Raw genomic sequence first — 25,383 nt, 5'->3', positions numbered from 1 at the left:
GGAAACATTTGCTTAACAACTCATGGACACTCTATATACACAATAATAACGTTTAACATGGTTTTTGAATGACTACCTCATCTCTGTAGTCCACACATGCAATTATCTGTAAGGTCCTTTAGTCGAGCAGTGAATTTCAAACACACTCATTGGAATACCAGGGAGGTATTGCATTACAAAGAAGGGCCTATTGGAAGATGGGTAAAAATAATACAACAGACGCTGAATATGCCTTTGAGCATGGTGAAGTTATTAATTACATTTTGGCTGGTGTATCAAATACACCCAGTTACTACAAAGATACAGGTGACATTCCTAACTCAGTTGTCGGAGAGGATGGAAATCGCCAGTGGTGACTAACACAGGTACACCATTTAATGCTTGTGATAGAACTGAGGATGGACCAACAACATTGAAGTTACTGCACAATACTAACCTAATTGACAGAGTGAGAAGGAAGCCTGTACAGAATACAAATATTCCAAAACATGCATCTTGTTTGCAACAAGGCACTTAATACCGCAAAAAATGCCACAACACATCACTGAGTACCACTCTTCATATTTTCAATGCATGGTGGTGGCTGCATCATGTTTTGGGTATGCTTGTCATCGGCAAGAAATTGTGAGTTTTTTGTTGTGTAAAACGGAACGGAATAGGTCCTGCTGAGTGGCGCAGCGGTCTAAGGCATTATATCACTGTGTTGCGGCGTCACTACAGCCTGGGGTTCAATCCCTAGAGGAAAAACTCGTACAGTTTTGCTTTCAAACAGACACTGGGACATGAATTCAGCTTTCAGCAGGAGAAAAACCTACAACACAAGGACAAATCTACACTGGAGGTGCTTACCAAGACGACATTGAATGTTCCTGAGTGGCCTAGTTACAGTTTGGACTTAAATTGGCTTGAAAATCTATGGCAAGACGAGCAATGATCAGCAAACAACTTGACAGAGTTTGAAGAATTTGGAAATGTGTAATGGGCAAATATTGTATAATCCAGGTGTGCAAAGTTCTTATACTTTCCCAAATGACTCACAGCTGTAATCGCCGCCAACGGTTCTTCTACAAAATATTGACTTGGGTGTGAATACTTCTCTATATTTCTGTTTTTCATTTTCAATACATTTGCTAAAATGTCTAAAAACATGTTTTTAGGGGTATCGTGTGTAGCTGGGTGAGACACAAATCAATTTTAATACATTTAGAAATCAGGCTGTAACACATGTCAAATATGTCAAGGGGTATGAATGCTTTCTGAAGGCACTGTAGCTAACTAACAATGCTTTCAATAAACATTTGAAGACTAAATATAGTTTATATGTTGTCAACAGTCTAAGCCAAACCTGTCTGTTTTGCCCTGTAGTTGCTCACACATCGGTTTTTGTTGCTAAAAAAAACTGTCCGTCTAGCAACATGACCAAAAGTACTAACAACCATATTTTTGTCTGGACTGGTGGAAGAATTAACTTGTATGAATTAGCTTAAACATACTGATCAAAACAACGTTTTGTTGAAAATATGTTGGTTACATTTTATAAAAGCAAGGAAGTCATATTTACCTGTGACTGTATTCAGAACATCCGTCATCGGGGAAGTTGGGTACTGTGGTAAATGTGTTCCTCTTATGCAAATGTATGCACATTTTAAATCATTATATAAATTAGTTAAGATATTTTTACAAGTTAAAATATTAGCTTTTGACTGACATTGAAAGAGACAGGAAATTCAAAAGCTAATTTGACCTATGCACGAACAAGACTTTTCAGCATAAGCAGCTTGAGTACCGTAGCTTTATTGATCTACTTAAACAACATATGTACTCACATTGGATGGATTGATTAGGATTTAGACCTATCTAACAGCCTAATACATCCTTTTAGAGAAGGTTTACCCCATTAATGTAAACATGTTTTTACATGTAAAAAAAATCATCCCGTTCCACTAATTCAAACATTATGGGGAGGTTATCCAGGACTAAAAAGCAAGATCAATGGAAAATATCCAGCCAAAATCCATTGTGAGTACATCTGTTGTTGAAGTACAGTAGATTAATAAACGCTGCATATTGATTTAAAAGCCTTGTTGGTGCATACAGTGGCAAGAAAAAGTAAGTGAACCCTTTGGATTTACCTGGATTTCTGCATAAATTGGTCATAAAATTTGATCTGATCTTCAACTTAGTCATAATAGACAAACAGTCTGATTAAACTAATATCACACAAACAATTATACGTTTTCATGTCTTAATTGAACACACTGTGTAAACATTCACAGTGTAGGGTGTAAAAAGTATGTGAACCCTTGGATTTGATAACTGGTTGACCCTCCTTTGGCAGCAATAAACTCAACCAAAAGTTTTCTGTAGTTGCGGATCAGACCTGCACAACGGTCAGGAGGAATTTTGGACCGTTCCTCTTTACAAAACTGTTTCTGTTCAGCAATATTCTTAGGATGTCTGGTGTGAACGGCTCTCAAGATCATGCCACAGCATTTTAAAACGGTTTGAGGTCGGGACTCTGACTGGGCCTCTCCAGAAGGTGTATTTTCTTCTGTTGTTAATTTACTTCTGTGTTTTGGGTGGTTGTCCTGTTGCATCTCCCAACTTCTGTTGAGTTTCAATTGGTGAACAGATAGCCTTACATTCTACTGCAAAATGTCTTGATAAACTTGAATTATTTTTCTGTAGATGATAGCAAGCTGTCCTGTCCCTGAGGCAGCAAAGCAGCTCCAAACCATGATGCTCCCTCCACCATACTTTACAGTTGATGAGGTTTTGATGTTGGTGTGCTGTGCCCCTTTTTTTCCACACAGTGTTGTGTGTTCCTTCCAAACAACTCAAATGTAGTTTCATCTGTCCACAGAATATTTTGCCAGTAGCGCTGTGGAACAGCCAGGTGCACTTTTGAAAACTTCAGATGTGCAGCAATGTTTTTTTTTTTGAACAGCAGTGGCTTCCTCCGTGGTGTCCTCCCATGAACACCATTCTTGTTTAGTGTTTTACGTATCGTAAACTCGTTAACAGAGATGTTAGCATGTTCCAAAGATTTCTGTAAGTCTTTAGCTGACACTCTAGGATTCTTCTTGAGCATTCTGCACTGTGTTCTTGCAGTCGTCTTTGCAGGACTTTCTCCGTTAAAAGACATTTTTTCTTACTGAGAACTGATGAACATCAAGGCTTTTAGAGATCCTTTTGTAACCCTTTCCAGCTTTATGCAAGTCAACAATTCTTAGGTCTTCTGAGATCTCTTTTGTTCGAGGCATGGTTCATATCAGGCAATGCTTCTTGTGAATAGCGAACTCAAAAAAAAAAAAAAAAAAAAAATTGATAGGGCAAGGCAGCTCTAACCAACATCTCCAATTTGGTCTCATTGATTGGACTCCAGGTCAGCTGACTCCTGACTCCAATTAGCTTTTGGAGAAGTCATTAGCCTAGGGGTTCACATCCTTTTCCCAACCTACACTGAATGTTTAAATGATGTATTCACATTTGTGTTATTAGTTTAAGCACATTGTTTGTCTATTGTTGTGACTAAGATGAAGATCAGATCAAATTTTATGACTGATTTATTCATAAATCCTGGTAATTCCAAAGGGTTCACATACTTGTCCTTGCCGCTGTAGGTAAAATTAGCGTTTGAATTTTCTGTCTTCTTCGGCTTTAGAAAAAAGCTAATTATTCACTTAACTAAGTTTTGGGGATTAATATAATTAAGCATAATGATTGATGTCTTTAGATTACAGAAAAAAAGTTATTTCAGGGGTTTAAAAAATGCAACATTCTTGAATTTACGGATGGCAAATTTGCCATCACAAACTTTGTACCACCTTAGATTTTTGGGATGCGTGATGCTCCTGAACAACATTCCGTTGAACAGATCCCAGACCTGTTGATCCTAGAGCAGTCATTTCAGTCCAGTTAATAATAATAAGAAGAAACAAAAACATTTACTTTTAAATAGATTTCAAACCTGTCATAATCTCTTCCCTTTGCTCTCTCTTCTTTCATGCTCAGTGCTGACCAGCGAAGGCATTGTCTTCATCTCTGACTTCTCTCACTCCAAACCCCCGGGCAGCGGGGGTAAGAAGGTCTATATCGCCAGCCCCCATGCCAGCCCTGCCCACACTAAGCCTGTGCCTGCTGCCCTCCCTGCTCCCACCGGTGCCAAGAAGGCCCTGAACAAGGTCAAAGTGCTCATCACCAACGAGAAGCCAACGTAAGAAAACCCCATAGCTAAACACCGCATGATCTATATTAGATGCATGATTCTTATTACACATTCCATATTATATTGTACTTTATCAAAATGGGTACTTTTGAGATATGTAAGTATATATTTGTATTATTCAGAAATGAATGACAAAACATTACTCATATTTCAGAGCCCACATTAAGGTTTCAAATGAGAGCATGACTCGCTTTGTAGCATCTACAGACTCATTGTTGTAGTGTCTTAAAGAAGGCCTGGGTAAGGCGAAATGCCACCAATTTTTCCAATGTGAATGAATTATTTCTCAATTATCATTTTGGAAATAGACTTCAAAGGTATGCTGAACATCCTTCCCCCAAATGACATTTCTATGGATTTTATTTCAGGAAGATCAATAACATATTTGGGCTAACCTGTATGGAATTGCCCCTATGCAATATTTGTTTGACTGTTGCAGTAAGGCATAGGCTACCGTTGCTGTAATAACCACCCTCTAAACACAGCTGCCCACCTTCATGTCTGTAATTGGTTTATTATTTAGTCTTGTAATACTAATATTTTATTTTGGTTGAGTTCAAGAAATCACTCAACGCTACATACAGGAAAATGATTAGGCCTAATTGCCATCGTCCTACATTTTATGTGCTAATCATAACACAAGGCCTGTCTGTGACAGAGGACAGTTGAGAGAGCGAGAATGGTCGTCACTGTCATTTGTTTACATCTCTGTTAGTGAGCATTTATCCTTTGCCAAGATATTCCATCCTCCTGACAGGTGTGGCATATCAAGAAGCTGATTAAACAGCATGATCATTACACAGGTGCACCTTGTGCTAGGGACAATAAAAGGCCACTCCACATCTGGCTTCTTCACCTGTGTGATCGTCTGAGACCAGCCACCCGGACAGATGATGAAACTGAGTAGTACAGTGCATTCGGAAAGTATTCAGACCCCTTGACCTTTTCCACATGTTACGTTACAGCCTTATTTTAAAATGGATTAAATTGAAATGTCAGTCTCCACACAATACCCCATAATAACAAAGTGAAAACAGGTTTTTGAAATGTTTGTGACTGTCAAGTAGAGTAGGCCTGAAGGCTAAACTGGAAAACCTAACCTCAATCAAAATAAAAAGATGGCGGAGCCGCAAAAGTTCTTCAGTAAGAACAACAGTACTGCCATCAAACGTCTACCGTATGGGACAGCTTAAAACAATGCTGCCCCATCCACAGCTCGATCCAAAATGCCTTCCTCATGAACTGAGAGAGGCTCCTTTTGTAGGGCTAGCCCCTCCCCTCAGAACAATTACTACCCTAATTAATTAAGCAATTACCTAGTCAAACCTACATTTTCCATTAACTAAACATACTAAAGGATATACATTGCAACACATTTTTAAACAATATCACAACATTACATCACTACTGACAGTATCTTTCAATATGCCCATTTACATTAATGAGCCATTTGGGACAGGCACTATAAAGTCCGCCCAATTCCCTTAGCTCGGGTCCTTTTCCAGCATACCCGGAAGCTACCGAGATGGAGAGAGAGAGAGGAACAGAACAAACAAAGCGCTCATCCACAACATTGACAAGTATAATAAATATTGCATATCTTAAATATGAACACTGACAAGTGTGAAATGTATGTACTAAGACAGAAGTTAATTTGTGTGTCGACCCACATTGTTAACTTATCTTATAACGGAGCAGGGAGGAGTGATGAATATGTGCCTGCGTTAAAGTGCCAAATGCTGCCTGCAAAAAACAGTAATACCTTATTTACATACACTACCGTTCAAAGGTTTGGGGTCACTTAGAAAAAATTCATTTATTTGTCCATTAAAATAACATCAAATTCATCAGAAATAGTGTAGATATTGTTAATGTTGTAAATGACTATTGTAGCTGGAAACGGCTGATAAAAAAATAAATATATATAATAAAAAACGTGTTTTATTGAATATCTAAATTGATTGATCATTAGAAAACCCTTTTGCAATTGTTGGCACAGCTAAAAAACGTTAGACTAGTTGAGTATCTGTAGCATCAGCATTTGTGGGTTCGATTACAGGCTCAAAATGGCCAGAAACAAAGAACTTTCTTCTGAAACTCGTCAGTAAAAAAACATTTTTTTTTATACTTGTGCAAAAATGTCAACCTCTCTTTGCTTTGTCATTATGGGGTATAATGTCTAGTTAAATGAGTGAATTGTTTTTTAAGTCAATTTTATAATAAGGCTCTAATGTATCAAAATGTGGAAAAAGTCAAGGGGTCTAAATACTTTCTGAATGCGCTGTATTTCAGTCTGTAATCTAGTATATAATATATATATATATATATATATATATATATATATATATATATATATATATGTATGTGTCTGTAAAGCCCTTATGTGGGGAAAAAACGTATTCTGATTGGCTGGGCCTGGCTCCCCAGTAGTTGGGCCTATGCTCCCCCCAAGGCCCACCCATGTCTGCGCCCCTGCCCAGTCATGTGAAATCGTTAGATTAGGGCCTAATGAATTATTTCCATTTACTTTTTCCTTCTATGAACTGTAACGCAATAAAATTGATGAAATTGTTGCGTTTTATATTTTTGTTCAGTATAAATATAATTTGTATTCACGATGGTGTTTGCTTCACTGGTTGCCCTTGTGGCAACAAGTCACAAATATTGCTGCTGGGATTGCACACTGGTATTTCACCTAATATTTATGGGAGTTTATCACAATTTGATTTGTTTTCAAATTCTTTGGGTCTGTGTAATAAGAGGGGAATATGTGTCTTTTTAATATGGTCGGGTCAGTTTCCACCAAATGTGGGCAGTGGGCACATTTGTGGGCAGCCAGTGTTCTCTCAAGAACCAGGTCTGGCTACGGCGGCCTCTCAATAGCAAGACTATGCTCACCTTAATTTTGGGTAAATCACAATGGTCAGGTATTCTGCCACTGTGTACTCTCTGTTTAGGGCTAAATAGCTTAGTTTTTTTGTTTAGTTCTTTTGTGCCAAGTAATCCTTCTTTTTGTTTTCTCATGATTTGGTTGGGTCGAATTGTGTTGTTTTCGTGGGGCTCAGTGGCATTTCTTTGTGTTTGTGAACAGAGCCCCAGGACCAGCTTGCTGAGGGGACTCTTCTCTCAGTTCATCTCTCTATAGGTGATGTGAGGTTTGGGAATTGCTGATGAATTAAAAACATTTTTTAATGGATCTTGTTAATTAGAAGGTATCATCCTTATTCTGCTTTGCATGCATTATTTAGTGTTTTACATTGTTCACAGGAGATGTTTTGCAGAATTCTGCATGCATATTCTCAATTTAGTGTTTGTCTCATTTGATTAATTCTTGTTTGGTTAGCGGACCCCAAACCTCACAACCGTAGAGGGCAGTGGTTTCTATAACTGATTTAAGTATTTTTTGCCAGATCCTAATTGGGATGTCAAATTTTATGTTCCTTTTGATGGCATAGAATGTCCTTATTGTCATGTCTCAGATCGTTCAAAGCTTTGTGGAAGTTAAATTGTTTTGTGTGCTCTAGGACAACAGTGTCTAGATGGAATTTGTATTTGGGGTCCTGGCATCTGGACCTTTTTTGGAACACCATTATTTTTGTCTTACTGAGATTCACTGTCAAGGCCCAGGTCTGACAGAACCTGTGCAGAATATTCAGGTGCTGCGTTAGGCCCTCCTTGGTTGTGGACAGAACCACGAGATCATCAGTAGACATTTCACTTCAGATTCTAGAAGGGTGAGGCCGGGTGCTGCAGACTGTTGTAGTGCCCTCGCCAATTCATTGATATGCAGTACCAGTCAAAAGTTTGGACGACACAAAAAGTGTTTAACAAATCAAAGATATTTTATATTTTAGGATATTCAAAGTAGCCACCCTTTGTCTTGATGACACTTTGCACACTCTTGGCATTCTCTCAACCAGCTTCATGCGTTAGTCACCTGGAATGCATTTCAATTAACAGGTGTGCTGCCTTAAGTTAATTTGTGTAATTCCTTTCCTTAATGCGTTTGAGCCAATCAGTTGTGTTGTGACAAGGTAGGGTTGGAATACAGAAGATAGCCCTATTTGGTAAAAGATCAAGCACTTTGTTTATTATGTATGCATAGTCACTTCACTACATGTACAAATTACCCGCACACTACCCTCTGTAAATAGCGTTACTTTTTATAATTTTTTACTTTTGTTTATTTGGCAAATATTTTCTTAACTCTTCTTGAACTGCACTGTTGGTTAAGTAGGCATTTCACGGTAAGGTCTACACTTGTTGTGTTCGGCGCATGTGACATAGTTTGATTTGAAAAACCATCAAGTGCTATGATGAAACTGCAGAGGATAAGTTAATAAAAAATATTTAATCTTTATTTAACTATGCAAGTCAGTTAATTAAGAACAATTCTTATTTACAATGATGGTCTAACCCAGCCAAACCCTTACCCATTAGAGTTACCAGCCTCAGAAATGGCAGCCCAAATAAATGCTTCACAGAGTTCAAGAAACAGATGCATCTCCTCATCAACTGTTCATAGGAGACTGTGTGAATCAGGCCCTCGTGGTTGAATTGCTGCAAAGAAACCGGTACTAAAGGACACCAATAATAAGAAGAGACTTGCTTGGGACAAGAAACATGGACATTAGACCGGTGGAAATCTGTCCTGGTCCAAATTTGAGACTTTTGCTTCCAACCGCCGTTGGACGGAGACGTAGAGTAGGCGAACGGATGATCTCCGCATGCGTTTCCCACCATAAAGCATTGAGGAGGTGGTGTGGGTGACACTGTCTGTGATTTATTTAGAATTCAAGGCACACTTAACCAGCATGGCTACCACAGCATTCTGCAGCAATACGCCATCCCGTCTGGTTTGAGCTTGGTGGGACTATCATTTTGCAGATTGAAGGAAAAGCAGCCAAGAAGTTCTCAGCATATGTGGGAACTCAAGACTGCTGGAAAAGCATTCCAGGTGAAGCTGGTTGAGAGAATGCCAAGACTGTTCAAAGCTGTCATCAAGGCAAAGGGTGGCAACTTTGAATCTCAAATATAAAATATATTTTGATTATTATTTTTTGGTTACAACGTGATTCAATATGTGTTATTTCATAATTTTGATGTCTTAACTATTATGTGGAAAATAGTACAAATAAAGAAGAACCCTTGAGTAGGTGTGTCAACTTTTGACTAGTATTGTATGTATTTTTCAGTGGATGAATATAATTAGCAGGTAAATTCAGCGTGTCATTGTGAGATGAAGCAAAGATGCTATAACTAAAGGATAACATGTCCATAAAAATTCTGGCAATACTCCACCAGTAAGTAAGTACCTTTTCCCGAGCCAGAACGGGCCATAAGGCAAGCACACCCCCTGGACATTGAACATCCTATTGCAGGGCCTTACCCCCAATTCATCAGATTTTTATTTTCAATTATTTTTTTAATTCAAATGTCTCGACCAGGGATCAAACCCCCGACCTTCCTATCACAGGGCGGACACTCTAATCACAATGCCACTGAGTTGGTCAAAAACTGCATCATTATACAACGTAATACCTGCTGGTTTACAGTTAGTCAGTCAAAGATAATGACTGATGTGTTTCATGAAAACAGAATTAATGGAAGGGCCATTCCTATTCGAGTCACTGTTCCAAGATGAGCGGATAGGCAGCCATATTGAATGTACCCATTCCAGGAATTAAAATCAGGAAGTTAATTATAATTCTATGGGTGTGTTCCTCTCGTCAGAGCGGAGGCTGTGACCCTGAATGCAGACTGCCTGCAGCTGTCCTACCTGCCCTCCAAGAGGAACCACATGCTGCTGCTCTACCCCAGAGAGATCCTCATCCTGGACCTTGAGCTCAGCCAGACCGTGGGTGTGGTGGCCATTGAACGCTCCGGGGTGCCCTTCATTCAGGTGGGACGCAACACACACACACACACACACACACACACACACACACACACACACACACACACACACACACACACACACACACACACACACACACACACACACACACACACACACACACTCTCTCTTCAGTCTCACGTCAACCTACCCTCAACTCAATTAAACCCCTGTGCAATCAGTGTTTTATAGTTTATATACTTTACAAATATACAGTTGAAGTCGGAAGTTTACATACACCTTAGCCAAATACATTTGAACTCAGTTTTTCACAGTTCCTGACATGTATTCCTAGTGAAAATTCCCTGTCTTAGGTCAGTTAGGATCACCACTTTATTTTAAGAATGTGAAATGTCTGAATAATAGTAGAGAATGATTTATTTCATATTTTATTTCTTTCATCACATTCCCAGTCGGTCAGAAGTTTACAAACACTCAATTATTATTTGGTAGCATTGCCTTTAATTTTTTTAACTTGGGTCAAACGTTTCGGGTAGCCTTCCACAAGCTTCCCACAATAAGTTGGTTGAATTTTGTCCCATTTCTCCTGACAGAGCTGGTGTAACTGAGTCAGGTGTGTAGGCCTCCTAGCTTTCAGTTCTGCCCACAAATGTTCTATAGGTTTGACGTCAGGGCTTTGTGATGGCCACTCCAATACCTTGAGTTTGTTGTCCTTACGCCATTTTGCCACATCTTTGGAAGTATGCTTGGGGTCATTGTCCGTTTGGAAGACCCATTTGCGACCAAGCTTTAACTTCCTGCCTGATGTCTTGAGATGTTGCTTCAATATATCCACATAATTGTCCCCCCTCATGATGTCATCTAGTTTGTGAAGTGTACCAGTACCTCCTGCAGCAAAGCACCCACATAACATGATGCTGCCACCCCGTGCTTCACAGTTGGGATGGTGTTCTTCGGCTTGCAAGCCTCCCCCTTTTTCCTCCAAACATAACGATAATCATTATGGCCAAACAGTTCTATTTTTGTTTCATCAGACCAGAGGACATTTCTCCTAAAGTACGATCTTTGTCCCCTTGTGCAGTTGCAAAATTGGTGTCTCGCTTTTTTATGGCAGTTTTGGAGGTGGCTTCTTCCTTCCTCACTGGCCTTTCAGGTTATGTCGATCTAGCACTCGTTTTACTTTGGATATAGATACTTTTGAACCAGATTTGTGGAGGTCTACAATTTGTTTCGGAGTTCTTGGCTGAATTCTTTTCATTTTCCCATGATGTCAAGCAAAGAGGCACTGAGTTTGAAGGTAGGCTTTGAAATACATCCACAGGTACACGTTCAATTGACTCACATTATGTCAATTAGCCTATCAGAAGCTTCTAAAGCCATGGCATTATTTTCTGGAATTTTCCAAGCTGTGTAAAGGCACAGTCAATTTAGTGTATCTAAACTTCTTTCCCACTGGAATTGTGATACAGTAAGTTATACGTGAAATCATCTGTCTGTCAACCATTGCTGGAAAAATGACTTGTCAAGCACAAAGTAGATGTCCTAGAAATTTGTGGAGTGGTTGAAAACCGTGTTTTAATGACTCCAACCTAAGTGTATTTAAACTTCCGACTTCAGCTTTATTTTAGGTTCATTGTTGAAATATTGTCAGTTCTGCTGCAAAAACAATTTTCCTCTTTGCACGATCAAGTTTTTTACTTGAAACAACAGATACAGTGCCTTCAGAAAGTATTCATGCCCTTTGACTTATTCCACATTTTGTTGTTGAGCCTGAAATTCAAAAGATTGACCAATTTCACGCAATACCCCATGATGACAAAGTGAAACAGGTTTTTTGCAAATGTATTAAAAATGAAATACAGAAATATAAATTTACATAAGTATTCACACCCCTTTGCCGTGACACTCCAAATTGAGTTCAGGTGCATCCAATTTAATTTAATCATCCTAGAAGTCACTACAATTTGGTTGGAGTCCACCTGTGGTCAATTCAATTGTTTGGACATGATTTAGAAATAAGACACCTGTCTATTTAAGGTCCCACAGTTGACAGTGCATCTCAGAGCAGAAACTATACCATATAGTGCAAGGACCTGTCCGTATATCTCCAATATATAATCGTGATATACGGCATATCTCTGGGGGAGTGTATAAAACAATTTCTAGTGTTGACAGTTTCCAAGAGCACAGTAGTCTCCATAATTAGGAAATTGAAAAGATATGTAATTACCTAGACTCTGCCTAGAGCTGGTAGTCTGACCAAATTGAGCAACCGGGCAAGAAGGGCCTTGTTCTGGGAGGTGACCAAGAACTAAAGGACCGCTCTGACAGAACTACAAAGTTCCTTGGCTGAGATGGGAGAACCTAATAGAAGGACAACAGTCTCTACAACAGACTTTGTGGAAATGTGAAAGGAATTTAGGAGAATATAGCACATTAGATCTGGTAAAAGATAATACAAAAAAAAAAAATGTGTATTTTTTTTTACCATCTTTGAAATGCAAGATGTATCAATAATGTATTATTGAAGCCCCGTTGCAATTTAGATTTTGGCCACTAGGTGGCAGCAGTGTATGTGCAAAGTTTTAGACTGATCCAATGAACCATAGCATTTCTGTTCAAAATGTTGTATCAATACTGCCCAAATGTGTCTAATTTGTTTATTAATAACTTTTCATGTAAAAAACTGCACTCTCCTCAAACGTTAGCATGGTATTTTTTCACTGTAATAGCTACTGTAAATTGAACAGTGCAGTTAGATTAACACAAATTTAAGCTTTCTGACAATATCAGATATGTCTATGTCGTGGGAAATCTTCTTGTTAGTTACAACCTCAGGCTAATGCGATTAGCATATGTTAGCTCAACCGTCTCGCAGACGATCCTGAAGAAGTTTTAATGCGTTTGAGCCGATCAGTTGTGTTGTGACAAGATAGAGATGGTATACAGAAGATGGCCTTATTTTTTTAAATACAAAGTCCATATTATGGTAAGAATAGCTCAAATAAGCAAAGAGAAACAACACTCCATCCTTACTTTAAGACATGAAGGTCAGTCAATCCGGAAAATTTGAAGAACTTTGAAAGTTTCTTCAAGTGCAGTCGCAAAAACCATCAAACGCTATGATGAACCTGGCTCTCATGAGGACAGCCACAGGAAAGGAAGACCCAGAGTTACCTCTGCTGCAGAGGATAAGTTCATTAGAGTTACCAGCCTCAGAAATTGCAGCCCAAATAATTGCTTCAGAGTTCAAGTAACAGACACATATCAACATCAGCTTTTCAGAGGAGACTGTGTGAATCAGGCCTTCATTAATACAAAGAAACTACTACTAAATGACACATAAGACTTGCTTAGACCAAGAAACACGAGCAATGGACATTAGACTGGTAGAAATCTGTCCTTTGGTCTGATGAGTCCGATTTTTGGTTCCAATCGCTGTGTCTTTGTGAGACGCAGACGCAGATTAGGTGAACGGATGATCTTTACTTGTGTGGTTCCCACTGTGAAGCATGGAGGAAGAAGTGTGGGCTGCTTTTCTGGTGTCACTTGCTGTGATTTATTTATAGTTCAAGGCCTGCTTGACCAGCATGGCTACCACAGCATTCTGCAGTGATACGTCATCCCATTAGGCTTAGTGGGACTATCATTTGTTTTTTAACAGGACAATGACCCAACACACCTCCAGGCTGTCTAAGGGCTATTTGACCAAGAAGGGGAGTGATTGAGTGCTGCATCAGATTACCTGGCCATTTGAAATGGTATGGGATGAGTTGGACTGCAGAATGAAGGAAAGCAGCTGACAAGTGCTCAGCATATGAGGGAACTCCTTTAAAACTGTTGGAAAAGCATTCTAGGTTAAGCTAGTTGAGAGAATGCCAAGAGTATGCAAAGCTGTCATCAAGGCAAAGGGTGGCTACTTCGAAGAAACTAAAATGTAAAACATCTTTTGATTTAACACTTTTTTTTGGTTACTACATGATTCCATGTGTTTTTTCATAGTTTAGTTTTCTTCACCATTTTTCTAGAATGTAGAAAATAGTAAAAATAAAGAAAAACCCTTGAATTAGTAAGTGTGTCCAAACTTCTGACTGGTACTGTATGTCCGTCTGTTTGGGTTCACAAGTGTGTAGCAAACACTGTACACGTTTCAGTACAGCAGCCCAGCCCAAGTCACAGGGAAGTAGTAGAGGAGCAGCATTACTCAGCCTTTGAGGTTCTGTCCATCAGTTGCAGGGTTTTCGCTAAGTGTTGTAAAGTGCTTGTCACAGCTAATTTGCATGAGTGATGATACTGCTGCAGCGAAGAAGGCTCTGAGTCCAGCCTGGACTGTGGTAGAGGATAGGGAGCCAGGGACACACACTAAGACACACACACACACAGATGCACAACCACACTGTCATTAGAGATAGTTACACATTCACAATACCCAGTCACACTCCTAGAAAGACACAATATGCTGAATCCCCAGCCAGTCCCTTTCTCTTCCACTTCCCCTCGGCCCTCCGTTTGTGCATTAACACACGCCTCTTCCATATGTAGTGATGTTCCAAAGTTAAGGGGGTGAAATCATCTAGTACGTAGGGGATAAGGAGACCCTCTGATAGCCACTTCGACCACGCTTATTGATCCCTCTGTGGCTAAGTTGGTAGAGCATGCAACTTGCAACGTCATGAGTGTGGGTTCGATTACCGCTGGGAGCACCCATATAAAAACAATCATGCACACATGACTAAGTCGCTTTGGTTTAAAAGTATCTGCTCGGTGGCGTATTATATTATCCGTTCACCGCTCTTGTAGTCACCCTCTGATAGGGATAACAGAGGGACTTCCAAGTGAGTTGCTTGAGGATATGGGCTAGTTTGGGATTGGGGGATATTTTCACCCAATCACATCGTTCTCCTGTTCTACTTCCTTTATCCAGGTGATCCCCTGTGCCCAAAGAGACGCCCTCTTCTGTCTCCACGAGAACGGTTGCATCACTCTGAGGGTGTGTCGCTCCACCACTGCACCCGACGAATCAGGCAAGCACCCCTCTACTGTCACTCACACAGTCAGTCAATCTTCTCTCAAAAACAAGAACTCCTCTACTCTACATCTGTCACTCACTCGTTCCATTCATCCATCCTCTCTCGAAAAGAACTAATCTACTCTCACACTCTGTCCAGCTGTCAATCAGTCCTCCATTCAGCCATCTAGCAGCCTAGACTGCAATAAATAACCCATAACTCTTGCACGTCAATGGACTGTATATTTTCACATTCTCATTATTCTCTGTTAGTGAGAAGTGCTGATGACCCTGAAAGCGGGGAGTCAATTGCGTTATCTTTCTCCCCGCCAATTTCTTTCTTTCTCTCTCGTTCTCCCTCCTCACTCTCCATCTCATAATGTGTGTGTGTGTGTGTGTGTGTAGTAGCAGCGTCAGACCCAGAGCAGAGTGTCCAGGAGCTGGTGTATGACCTGCGTTCCCAGTGTGATGCCATCAGGGTCACCAAGACCGTGCGACCTTACCGCATGGTCATCTGCCCGGTCAATGAGAACAACGCCGCCCTGACGGTCAGCGACGGCCGTGTTATGCTGTGGGAGCTCAAAGCCCACGTGTCCAAGCCCACGGTCAACCCCAAGTGTGTATACATACATACATACATACATGCATACATACATACATACATACATACATGCATACATACACTTTGAACATGTTTTGTTTAGTTATAATAATTTCCTCCCTGCCTCAGCTCGGGTTTGTCCCCCCTCTACGCTCCTGTGGCATTCTGTGGTTCACCACTGGGTCAGAACCAGAAGAAGATTCAGGACCTGTCTCTTAACACCATGATCGGTACGCATATCTCATCTCAACTAGACACACCTGTGGCATGTTCATTAGGAGAAACCATAGAAAAACATTTTGCATTTGAAAATGAGCATTTCTTATTGGACAAGTTCAGATAGACTCTCCCTGTTTTGGACCGTTTCCTTTCTTTTTTGTGCCTAATGATCACAACACATGACTGGGCTCTTTTGTATTCACTCAACACAGTAATCAATACATCCAGGTCATGCTTCTAATCTACGACTTATAAATCATCTTATCGCGTACACAGTACAGTAGTGTGTTCAAGGCAGCAATCACCGTCCTCAATTCTCTTGAAAAACGAATCATTCGAGATGAGGCAAGTCTTAGAATCTTTTCAGAAGACCGACAATAAAGAATCCAAACACCGGCGGTGTGCCAGGGCCCTTTAGACATCCTTTATTGCAGTTTGTCTGAGCCGTGTGCACTCTTAGCCCCGAGGCGACCATTAGCTCTCCCCCTTCTGTCATTTCTTGTTTCTCATCAACCCTGACTCGCTGACTGCTCCTCGCACTGAAAACCCCAGCAAAAGAGATCTTGTGGGTGGATGTTACTTTTATCTCTCTCTTTCTATCCATCTGTCTTTCTTACTATATGTCTTGCTTTATCTCTATCTGTTGCTCTCTCCTCTCTCTTACTCCCCTCCCTCTCTCGCGTTCTCCCTACCTCTAACTAGCTATGGCTGTAGACATCTAAATGCTGACATTGTGTTGTGCTCTTTAGATTTGAGACAGAAGGAAGCAGCTAATAAAGAATACTAGTGTGTACATGTGGATGGGCGGTGGGAGATTCAATGTGCGTCAGTTAGTGTTGCGTATGAGAGCCATTGGTTTTGTTTTGTGGTCTGGAGTATACACTGTACAGTGGGGCAAAAAAGTATTTAGTCAGCCACCAATTGTGCAAGTTCTCCCACTTAAAAAAGATGAGAGAGGCCTGTAATTTTCATCATAGGTACACTTCAACTATGACAGACAAAATGAGAAACAAAAATCCAGAAAATCACATTGTAGGATTTTTTATGAATTTATTTGTAAATTATGGTGGAAAGTAAGTATTTGGTCAATAACAAAAGTTTCTCAATACTTTGTTATATACCCTTTGTTGGCAATGACAGAGGTGAAACGTTTTCTGTAAGTCTTCACAAGGTCCTTGGAAGATAGGCTAGCCAGCCGTGTCGACGGTTCCCATTGGGTGATGCGAGTAGCGTACTACGGTGATTTGAGAAGAGTAGTACAATAGGATGGTTTGAAGAGTAGTCGGATTGTCCCCCTTAAATTCACTTTTCTAGACATTTGACTTAGGACAGCTAATCAGCCGTACCAGTGATTGTCGGAGAGGGGAGTTTTCTTCTCTCTCCACCTCGTGTTGATAGTCAGAGTTCGAACCACTTTACACGCGCCGCTGCAGCCTGGCGATGTTCTGGTCCCTGAGGTGAGTTAATTTTCTTCACCTCGTGAAGAAACGCTTCTCATGTTAATTTCTTTACCAGACCTTTAATGCACTCAGAGAGAGGGCGGTTTAGTCAGGTTGACACTCTCTGACCTCACTCGGGGTGTGGCTATTCCCTATATAGTGCACTACTTTTGACCAGGGCTCATATTGCTCTGGTCAAATGTAGTGTGCTATGTAGGGGATAGGGTGCCATTTGGGACAGAGACTAAAGCACTCCATATGAAGGAAATGACAACATGGGCTAAGCCTAAAAGTACAGTCAGACAAAGGGGAAGCTATGTAAGGACTAAACCCCTGCACTGTCTCTCCAGGTTATATTCAACTGGCCTTGTATTACCAGGGAGATTCCAGAAACAACACATAGCTCCTATCTTCTAGATCAGTGGTTCCCAAACGTTTTATAGTCCTGTACCCCTTCAAACATTCAACCTCCAGCTGTGTTTTTTTGCCATCATTGTAAGACTGCCACACACACACTTTATTAAACATAAGAATGAGTGTGAGTTTTTGTCACAACCCGGCTCGTGGGAAGTGACAAAGAGCTCTTATAGGACCAGGGCACAAATAATATTATATTAAAAATAATCAATCATTTTGCTCTTTGTTTAGCCTTCTTACATTTAAAACCTTATTTTTTTCATCATAAATTGTGAATAACTCACCACAGGTTAATGAAGGGTGTGCTTGAAAGGATGCACATAACTCTGCAATGTTGGGCTGTATTGGAGATAGTCTCAGTCTTAAATCATTTTACACACACGGTCTGCCTGTATTTAGTTTTCATGCTAGTGAGGGCCAAAAATCCACTCTCACATAGGTTTATTTTATTTCGTCCCGTGTGGCTCAGTTGGTAGAGCATGGCGCTTGCAACGCCAGGGTTGTGGGTTCATTTCCCACGGGGGGACCAGGATGAATATGTATGAACTTTCCAATTTGTAAGTCGCTCTGGATAAGAGCGTCTGCTAAATGACGTAAATGTAAAATGTAAAATGTAAATTTCACCTTTATTTAACCAGGTAGGCTAGTTGAGAACAAGTTCTCATTTGCAACTGCGACCTGGCCAAGATAAAGCAAAGCAGTTCGACACATACAACAACACAGTTACACATGGAATAAACAAACATACAATCAATAATACAGTAGAAAAAATATATATACAGCATGTGCAAATGAGGTAGGATAAAAGAGGTAAGGCAATAAATAGGCCATGGTGGCGAAGTAATTACAATATAGCAGTTTAACACTGGAATGGTAGAATGTGCAGAAGATGAATGTGCCAGTAGAGATACTGGGGTGCAAAGGAGCAAGGTAAATAAATATATACAGTATGGGGATGAGGTAGATTGGATGGTCTATTTACAGATGAGCTATGTACAGGGATCAGTGAGCTGCTCTGACAGCTGGTGCTTAAAGCTAGTGAGAGAGGTAAGAGTCTCCAGCTTTAGTGATTTTTGCAGTTCGATCCGGTCATTGGCAGCAGAGAACTGGAAGGAGAGGCGGCCAAAGGAAGAATTGGCTTTGGGGGTGACCAGTGAGATATACCTGCTGGAGCGCGTGCTACGGGTGGGTGCTGCTATGGTGACCAGTGAGCTGAGATAAGGCGGGGCTTTACCTAGCAGAGACTTGTAGATGACCTGGAGCCAGTGGGTTTGGCGACGAGTAGGAAGCGAGGGCCAGCCAATGAGAGCATACAGGTCGCAGTGGTGGGTAGTATATGGGGCTTTGGTGACAAAACGGATGGCACTGGGATAGACTGCATCCAATTTGTTGAGTAGAGTGTTGGAGGCTATTTTGGCAATGACATCGCCGAAGTCGAGGATCGGTAGGATGGTCAGTTTTACGAGGGTATGTTTGGCAGCATGAGTGAAGGATGCTTTGTTGCGAAATAGGAAGCCGATTCTAGATTTAACTTTGGATTAGAGATGTTTGATGTGAGTCTGGTAGGAGAGTTTACAGTCTACCAGACACCTAGGTATTTGTAGTTGTCCACATATTCTAAGTCAGAACCGTCCAGAGTAGTGATGCTGGATGGGCGGGCGGGCAGGTGCAGGCAGCGATCGGTTGAAGAGCATGCATTTCGTTTTACTTGCATTTAAGAGCAGTTGGAGGCCACGGAAGGAGAGTTGTATGGCATTGAAGCTCATCTGGAGGTTAGTTAACACAGTGTCCAAAGAAGGGCCAGAGGTATACAGAATGGTGTCGTCTGCGTTGAGGTGGATCAGAGACTCACCAGCAGCAAGAGCGACATCATTGATATATACAGAGAAGAGATTTGGCCTGAGAATTGAACCCTGTGGCACCCCCATAGAGACTGGCAGAGGTCCGGACAACAGGTCCTCCGATTTGACACACTGAACTCTATCAGAGAAGTAGTTGGTGAACCAGACGAGGCAATCATTTGAGAAACCAAGGCTGTTGAGTCTGCCAATAAGAATGTTGTGATTGACAGTTGAAAGCCTTAGCCAGGTTGATGAATACGGCTGCACAGTAATGTCGCTTATTGATGGCGGTTATGATATCGCTTAGGACCTTGAGCATGGCTGAGGTGCACCCATGACCAGCTCTGAAACCCGATTGCATAGCGAAGAAGGTACGGTGGGATTCGAAATGGTCGGTGATCTGTTTGTTAACTTGGCTATCGAAGACCTTAGAAAGGCAAGGTAGAATAGATATAGGTCTGTAGCAGTTTGGATCTCTCCCTTTGAAGAGGGGGATGACCGCGGTAGCTTTCCAATCAATGGGAATCTCAGACGATATGAAAGAGAGGTTGAACAGGCTAGTAATAGGGGTTGCAAAAATTTCAGCAGATAATTTTAGAAAGAAAGAGTCCAGATTGTCTAGCCCGGCTGATTTGTGGGGGTCCAGATTTTGCAGCTCTTTCAGAACATCAGCTGACTGGATTTGGGTGAAGGGGAAATGGGGGGAGGCTTGGTCAAGTTGCTGTGGGGGGTTCAGGGCAGTTGACCAGGGTAGGGGTAGCCAGGTGGAAAGCATGGCCAGCTGTAGAAAAATGCTTGTTGAAATTCTCAATTATTGTGGATTTATCGGTGGTGACAGTGTTTCCTAGCCTCAGTTCAGTGAGCTGCTGGGAGGAGGTGCTTTTATTCTCCATGGACTTTACAGTGTCCCAGAACTTTTTGGAGTTATTGCTACAGGATGCAAATTTCTGCTTGAAAAAGCTAGCCTTAGCTCTCCTAACTGCCTGCGTATATTTGTTCCTAACTTCCCTGAAAAGTTGCATATCACGGGGGCTGTTAGCCGCTAATGCAGAACGCCACAGGATGTTTTTGTGCTGGTCAAGGGCTGTAAGGTCTGGAGAGAACCAAGGGCTATATCTGTTCCTGGTTCTATTTTTTTTTAATGCTGCATGCTTGTTTAATATGTTGAGGAAGGCACTTTTAATGAATAACCAGGCATCCTCTACTGACGGGAGGAGGTCAATATCCTTCCAGGATACCCGGGCCAGGTCGATTAGAAAGGCCTGTTCGCTGAAGTGTTTTAAGGAGCGTTTGACCGTGATGAGGGGTTGTTGTTTGACCGCAGATCCATTGCGGATGCAGGCAATGAGGCAGTGATCGCTGAGATCTTGGTTGAAAACAGCAGAGGTGTATTTGGAGGGCAAGTTGGTTAGGATGATATCTAAGAGGGTGCCCGTGTTTACGGATTTGGGGTTGTACCTGGTGGGTTTATTGATAATTTGTGTGAGATTAAGGGCATCAAGCTTAGATTGAAGGATGGCCGGGGTGTTAAGCATGTCACAGTTTAGGTCACCTAGCAGCACGAGTTCTGAAGATGGGGGGCAAGCAATTCACATATGGTGTCCAGGGCACAGCTGGGGGCAGAGGGTGGTCAAAAGCAAGCGGCAACAGTAAAAGGCTTGTTTCTGGAAAGATGGATTTTTAACAGTACAGACCTGGATAGTACAGACCTGGATAGTAAGACAGAACTCTGCAGGCTATCTCTGCAGTAGATTGCAACACCGCCACCTTTGGTAGTTCTATCTTGTCAGAAAATGTTATAGTTAGGGATGGAAATTTCAGGTACGTGGTTGCAAAGGGCATCAGTGTCTTAACAGCGCGATTTGCAAAGGCAGGATACTCTGAGCGCATCCCTGTCCAGAAATCTGGCAGTGGCTTCTGATTCAATTAAATTTTCACGGAACCGGAACATCTTGTTGCAATTTCGATGAGGCTCTCTTGTTCAGATATCGGTAAGTGAACTGGAGGCAGGGCATGAAAGGGATAACCTGTTTGGCGCAGGCGTGCCGCTAGCAACCCACCTCGACAACATCCGGTGAAATTGCAGAGTGCCAAATTCAGATTACAGAAATAGAATACTATTAGCATTGAGCACGTGTGCCCTAGGAAGTCCACTGTGTGCTCACCCTATACTAACATATCTACTTCTGCTAAGCTTTCCAGTAAAGTAATAAAAATAAGTATTCATCGCAGAAGAAAAGTGCTCAAAATAGCCCATGTTAACAAATGTGGCTTTATAAACAATATTCATGAAATCATTAATTTGCTAGTAACAGATTACATTCATATTCCATCTCAAACTCACTTAGATAATACCTTTGATACAGTGGTAGCAATACAATGTTATAACATTTACAGAAAAAATTCAAATGCCAATGGTGGTTTTGCTGTTTATATTCAGAACCACATTCCTGTAAAGATTAGAGAGGATCTCATGTTAAAAACTGTTGAAGTTGTATGGCGACAGGTTCATCTGCCTCACCTAAAGCCCATTCTGGTGGGAAGCTGCTATTGACCAAGTGCTAACAGTCAGTATCTGGATAACGTGTGACATGTTTGATCATCTGTGTGATATCAACAGAGGTATATTTTCTGGGTCATTTTAAATATTGACTGGATTTCATCAAGCTGCCCACTCAAGAAACATCTTCAAACTGTAACCAATCCCTGCAACCTGGTTCATGTTATCTATCAACCTACCAGGGTAGTTACAAACAGCGCAGAAAGCAAATCATCAACATGTATTGATGACATCTTATGCTGCAGAAATTAGCTTGAAAGCAGTATCCAGATCCATCGGATGTAGTGATCACAATATAGTAGCCATATCTAGGAAAACCAAAGTTCCAAAGGCTGGGCCTAATATAGTGTATAAGAGGTCATACAATACGTTTTGTAGTGATTCCTATGTTGTTGAGGTAAAGAATATTAGTTGGTCAGTGGTGTGTAATGAGGAGCAACCAGCCACTGCACTTGACACATTTATGAAATTGCTTATTCCAGTTACTAATAAGCATTCACCTATTAAGAAAATGACTTTAAAAACTGTTAAATCCCCATGGATTGATGATCAATTGAAAAATTGTGTGGTTGAAGAGGGATGAGGCAAAAGGAATGGCAAAAAAGTTTGCCTGCACAACCGATTTGCAAACATATTGCAAATTGAGAAATCGTGACTAAACTGAATAAAAATAAGAAACTACAATATGAAACAAAGATAAATGACATACGGAATGATTTTGAAAAGCTTTGGAGCACCTTAAGTGAAATTTGGGGGGGAAAAGCAATTTCAGCTCCATCATTCATTGAATCAGATGGCTCATTAATCATAAAACCAACCGATATTGCCTACGACTTTAATGATTTTTTCTTTGGCAAAATGAACAAACTTAGGCATGAAATGCCAGCAACAAACACTGACCCTACACATCCAAGGATACAAGACAAGCATTGTAATTTTGAATTCTGTAAAGTGAATGTGGAAGAGATGAAAAAAGTATTGTTGTCTATCAGCAATAACAAGGCACAATATATGAATTTACACACAAACAATTATCTGTAAGGTCCCTCAGACGAGCAGTGAATTTCAAACCCAGATTCAACCACAAAGACCAGGGAGGGTTTTCAATACTTACCAATGGGTTAAAAAAAAGTTAGAAAAAAAGCAGACATTGAATATCCCTTTGAGTATGGTGAAGTTATTAATTACACTTTGGATGGTGTATCAATACACCCAGTTACTACAAAGATACAAAGATCCTAACTCACTTGGCCGAGAGGAAGGAAACCGCTCAGGGTTTCACCATGAGGCCAATGGTGACTTTAAAACATGTACAGAGTTTGATGGCTTTGATAGGAGAAAACGGAGTATGGATCAACAACATTATAGTTACTCCACAATACTAAACTAATTGACACGGTGAAAAGAAGGAAGCCTGTACAGATTACAACTATTCCAAAACTTACATCCTTTTTACAACAAGGCACACTATATGAATTTACATGAATTCAGCAAGACAATAAACTAAAACGCAATACCAAATCTACACTGGAGTTGTTTACCAAGAAGACAGTGAATGTTCTCGAGTGGCCGAGTTAGTTTTAACTTAAACCTACTTGAAAATATATGGCAAGACCTGAAAATGGTTGTCTACTAATGATCAACAACCATTGAACACAACCCCTAGCAATGGTGGGTGTAAACTGTGGCTTGGGAAATAGAACTGAATTATTTATTATTTCTGTAATGAGCTCCAAGAGAGATTGAGTCCTGCTCCTTCTAAAACGGTGAGATCTCTGTTAACCCTTTCCATCCTGTGTGTTGGTGTATATCCAGGTCAGAGTTTGGTTTCAGGAGCAGACCCACCGCCCCCCTCACTGCAGCAGGAGGTACAGCTGAAGTTCCTATTGACGGGGCTACTGTCGGGGCTTCCCCTGCCCCCCTTCGCCCTGAGGATGTGCCCCCCACTGACCACCAAGAACATCAACCACTACCAGCCTCTACTGGCTGTGGGTGAGTACTGCAGATCAGTGTGACCCTGTACTTGGGATGGATTTAAATACACTACACACACACACACACACACACACGACTGGATAGATGCTTGCTCATACCTCAAATCTCCCTTTAACACTTGAATGGACCCCTTTTCAAGCTAATGAGCAGCCATTCTTACAACTATGAAACAGAAAGTCTGTGTTGGAACACGGTAACAGCTTCTTTTTATAACGACAAAATAAAAATACCCCAACCACCAAGACGCATGGTGAAATTATAAAACATCAGTAGCCTAAACATCATTATAAGCGTCAAGTGGCCTTGATAAATTGTTAAACTCGGCACAAAAGCAATAATGGCATTATAATGAATATAAGTTGATATGACAGCAGTCAAAAATAGTCCTATTGTCAGCTCGTGCTTATTGTGTGCATCTTCACGCAATGGCATCAGTTGGATTTCATTTAGCTGTTGATACAATTTTCGTAACTCACTTGCTTGACACACTTTGAGATACCGTTGTTTGGTTGTAGTGTGTAGTCTCCAGTTGTCTCTTCATTGTCTTCCCGTTGTCTTGTTATTCTTCAGCACTGTTGTGGAGTACAACGGCTGAGCAGATGCCTTATTTTGTGCAGAGGGAGGAAGCTCCTGTCTCTCTTTGTTCATGGTGCCAGCCAAACTTGTGTTCTATGCAAGCAAATTGTTTGCCAGTGAAGTGAAGAAACTGTCCATGGTGACATTTCTCCCCTTGCCATGGTAAGATTCTACGAACCCTATCACCACATTCTACAACACTTGCTCACTTGCTGCCCGACGTGGATATTTTCCCAGACGTTGAAAGTCGGTCAGCATGTACAATTACGCACGCTCTCACTGTGTAGCCTACTTCCAGTAGGCCAGAGTAGACTTATGAGACCACTTTGATTCGGTAGACTAATATAGGATACATACCATTTTAAGATTAGAATTAGAATTGATCAGTAAAATAGAATGGGCCACCCTGTTCTTTTTTCACAATTGGTGATGACGTAATTATGCATTGTTCACTTCCGCTCGCTCATCAACTCACCAGTTCTCCCCCTTTCTCACCGTCATCACTTTACTTACATCTATTTCATCTGTTATGTGTGAAATTTGTTTCGGTATAGTTTAGGTTCAGTTTTGTGGCATTTTGTCGGGGTGATTATCAGCTTGGCACTTTCAACTTTTGGAATAAGGAGCGGATCAGGCCCTACT

At 41.0% G+C, this 25,383-nt stretch overlaps 1 protein-coding gene across 2 annotated transcripts in view; it reads left to right on the top strand.

Annotated features, from left to right (window-relative positions):
- wdr11 (WD repeat domain 11) overlaps positions 1–25,383 on the top strand; it is a 138,995-nt gene that overhangs the window by 33,730 nt on the left and 79,882 nt on the right. Inside the window, exons 5-10 of one of the 2 annotated variants that reach the window (XM_055901674.1) lie at positions 4,015–4,216; positions 9,962–10,130; positions 15,010–15,109; positions 15,502–15,709; positions 15,824–15,924; positions 23,986–24,162. In XM_055901674.1, the coding sequence (XP_055757649.1) occupies positions 4,015–4,216; positions 9,962–10,130; positions 15,010–15,109; positions 15,502–15,709; positions 15,824–15,924; positions 23,986–24,162 (957 nt within the window). Of the gene's footprint in view, positions 1–4,014; positions 4,217–9,961; positions 10,131–15,009; positions 15,110–15,498; positions 15,710–15,823; positions 15,925–23,985; positions 24,163–25,383 lie in introns of both variants that reach the window. The other variant, XM_055901673.1, reaches the window with a different exon arrangement.

Source organism: Salvelinus fontinalis, chromosome 37 (assembly GCF_029448725.1).
Source record: "Salvelinus fontinalis isolate EN_2023a chromosome 37, ASM2944872v1, whole genome shotgun sequence".
Classification (NCBI taxonomy): Eukaryota; Metazoa; Chordata; class Actinopteri; order Salmoniformes; family Salmonidae; genus Salvelinus; species Salvelinus fontinalis.
Note: the sequence above shows the minus strand (reverse complement) of the source record. Positions and strands in the feature narration are given on the sequence as shown.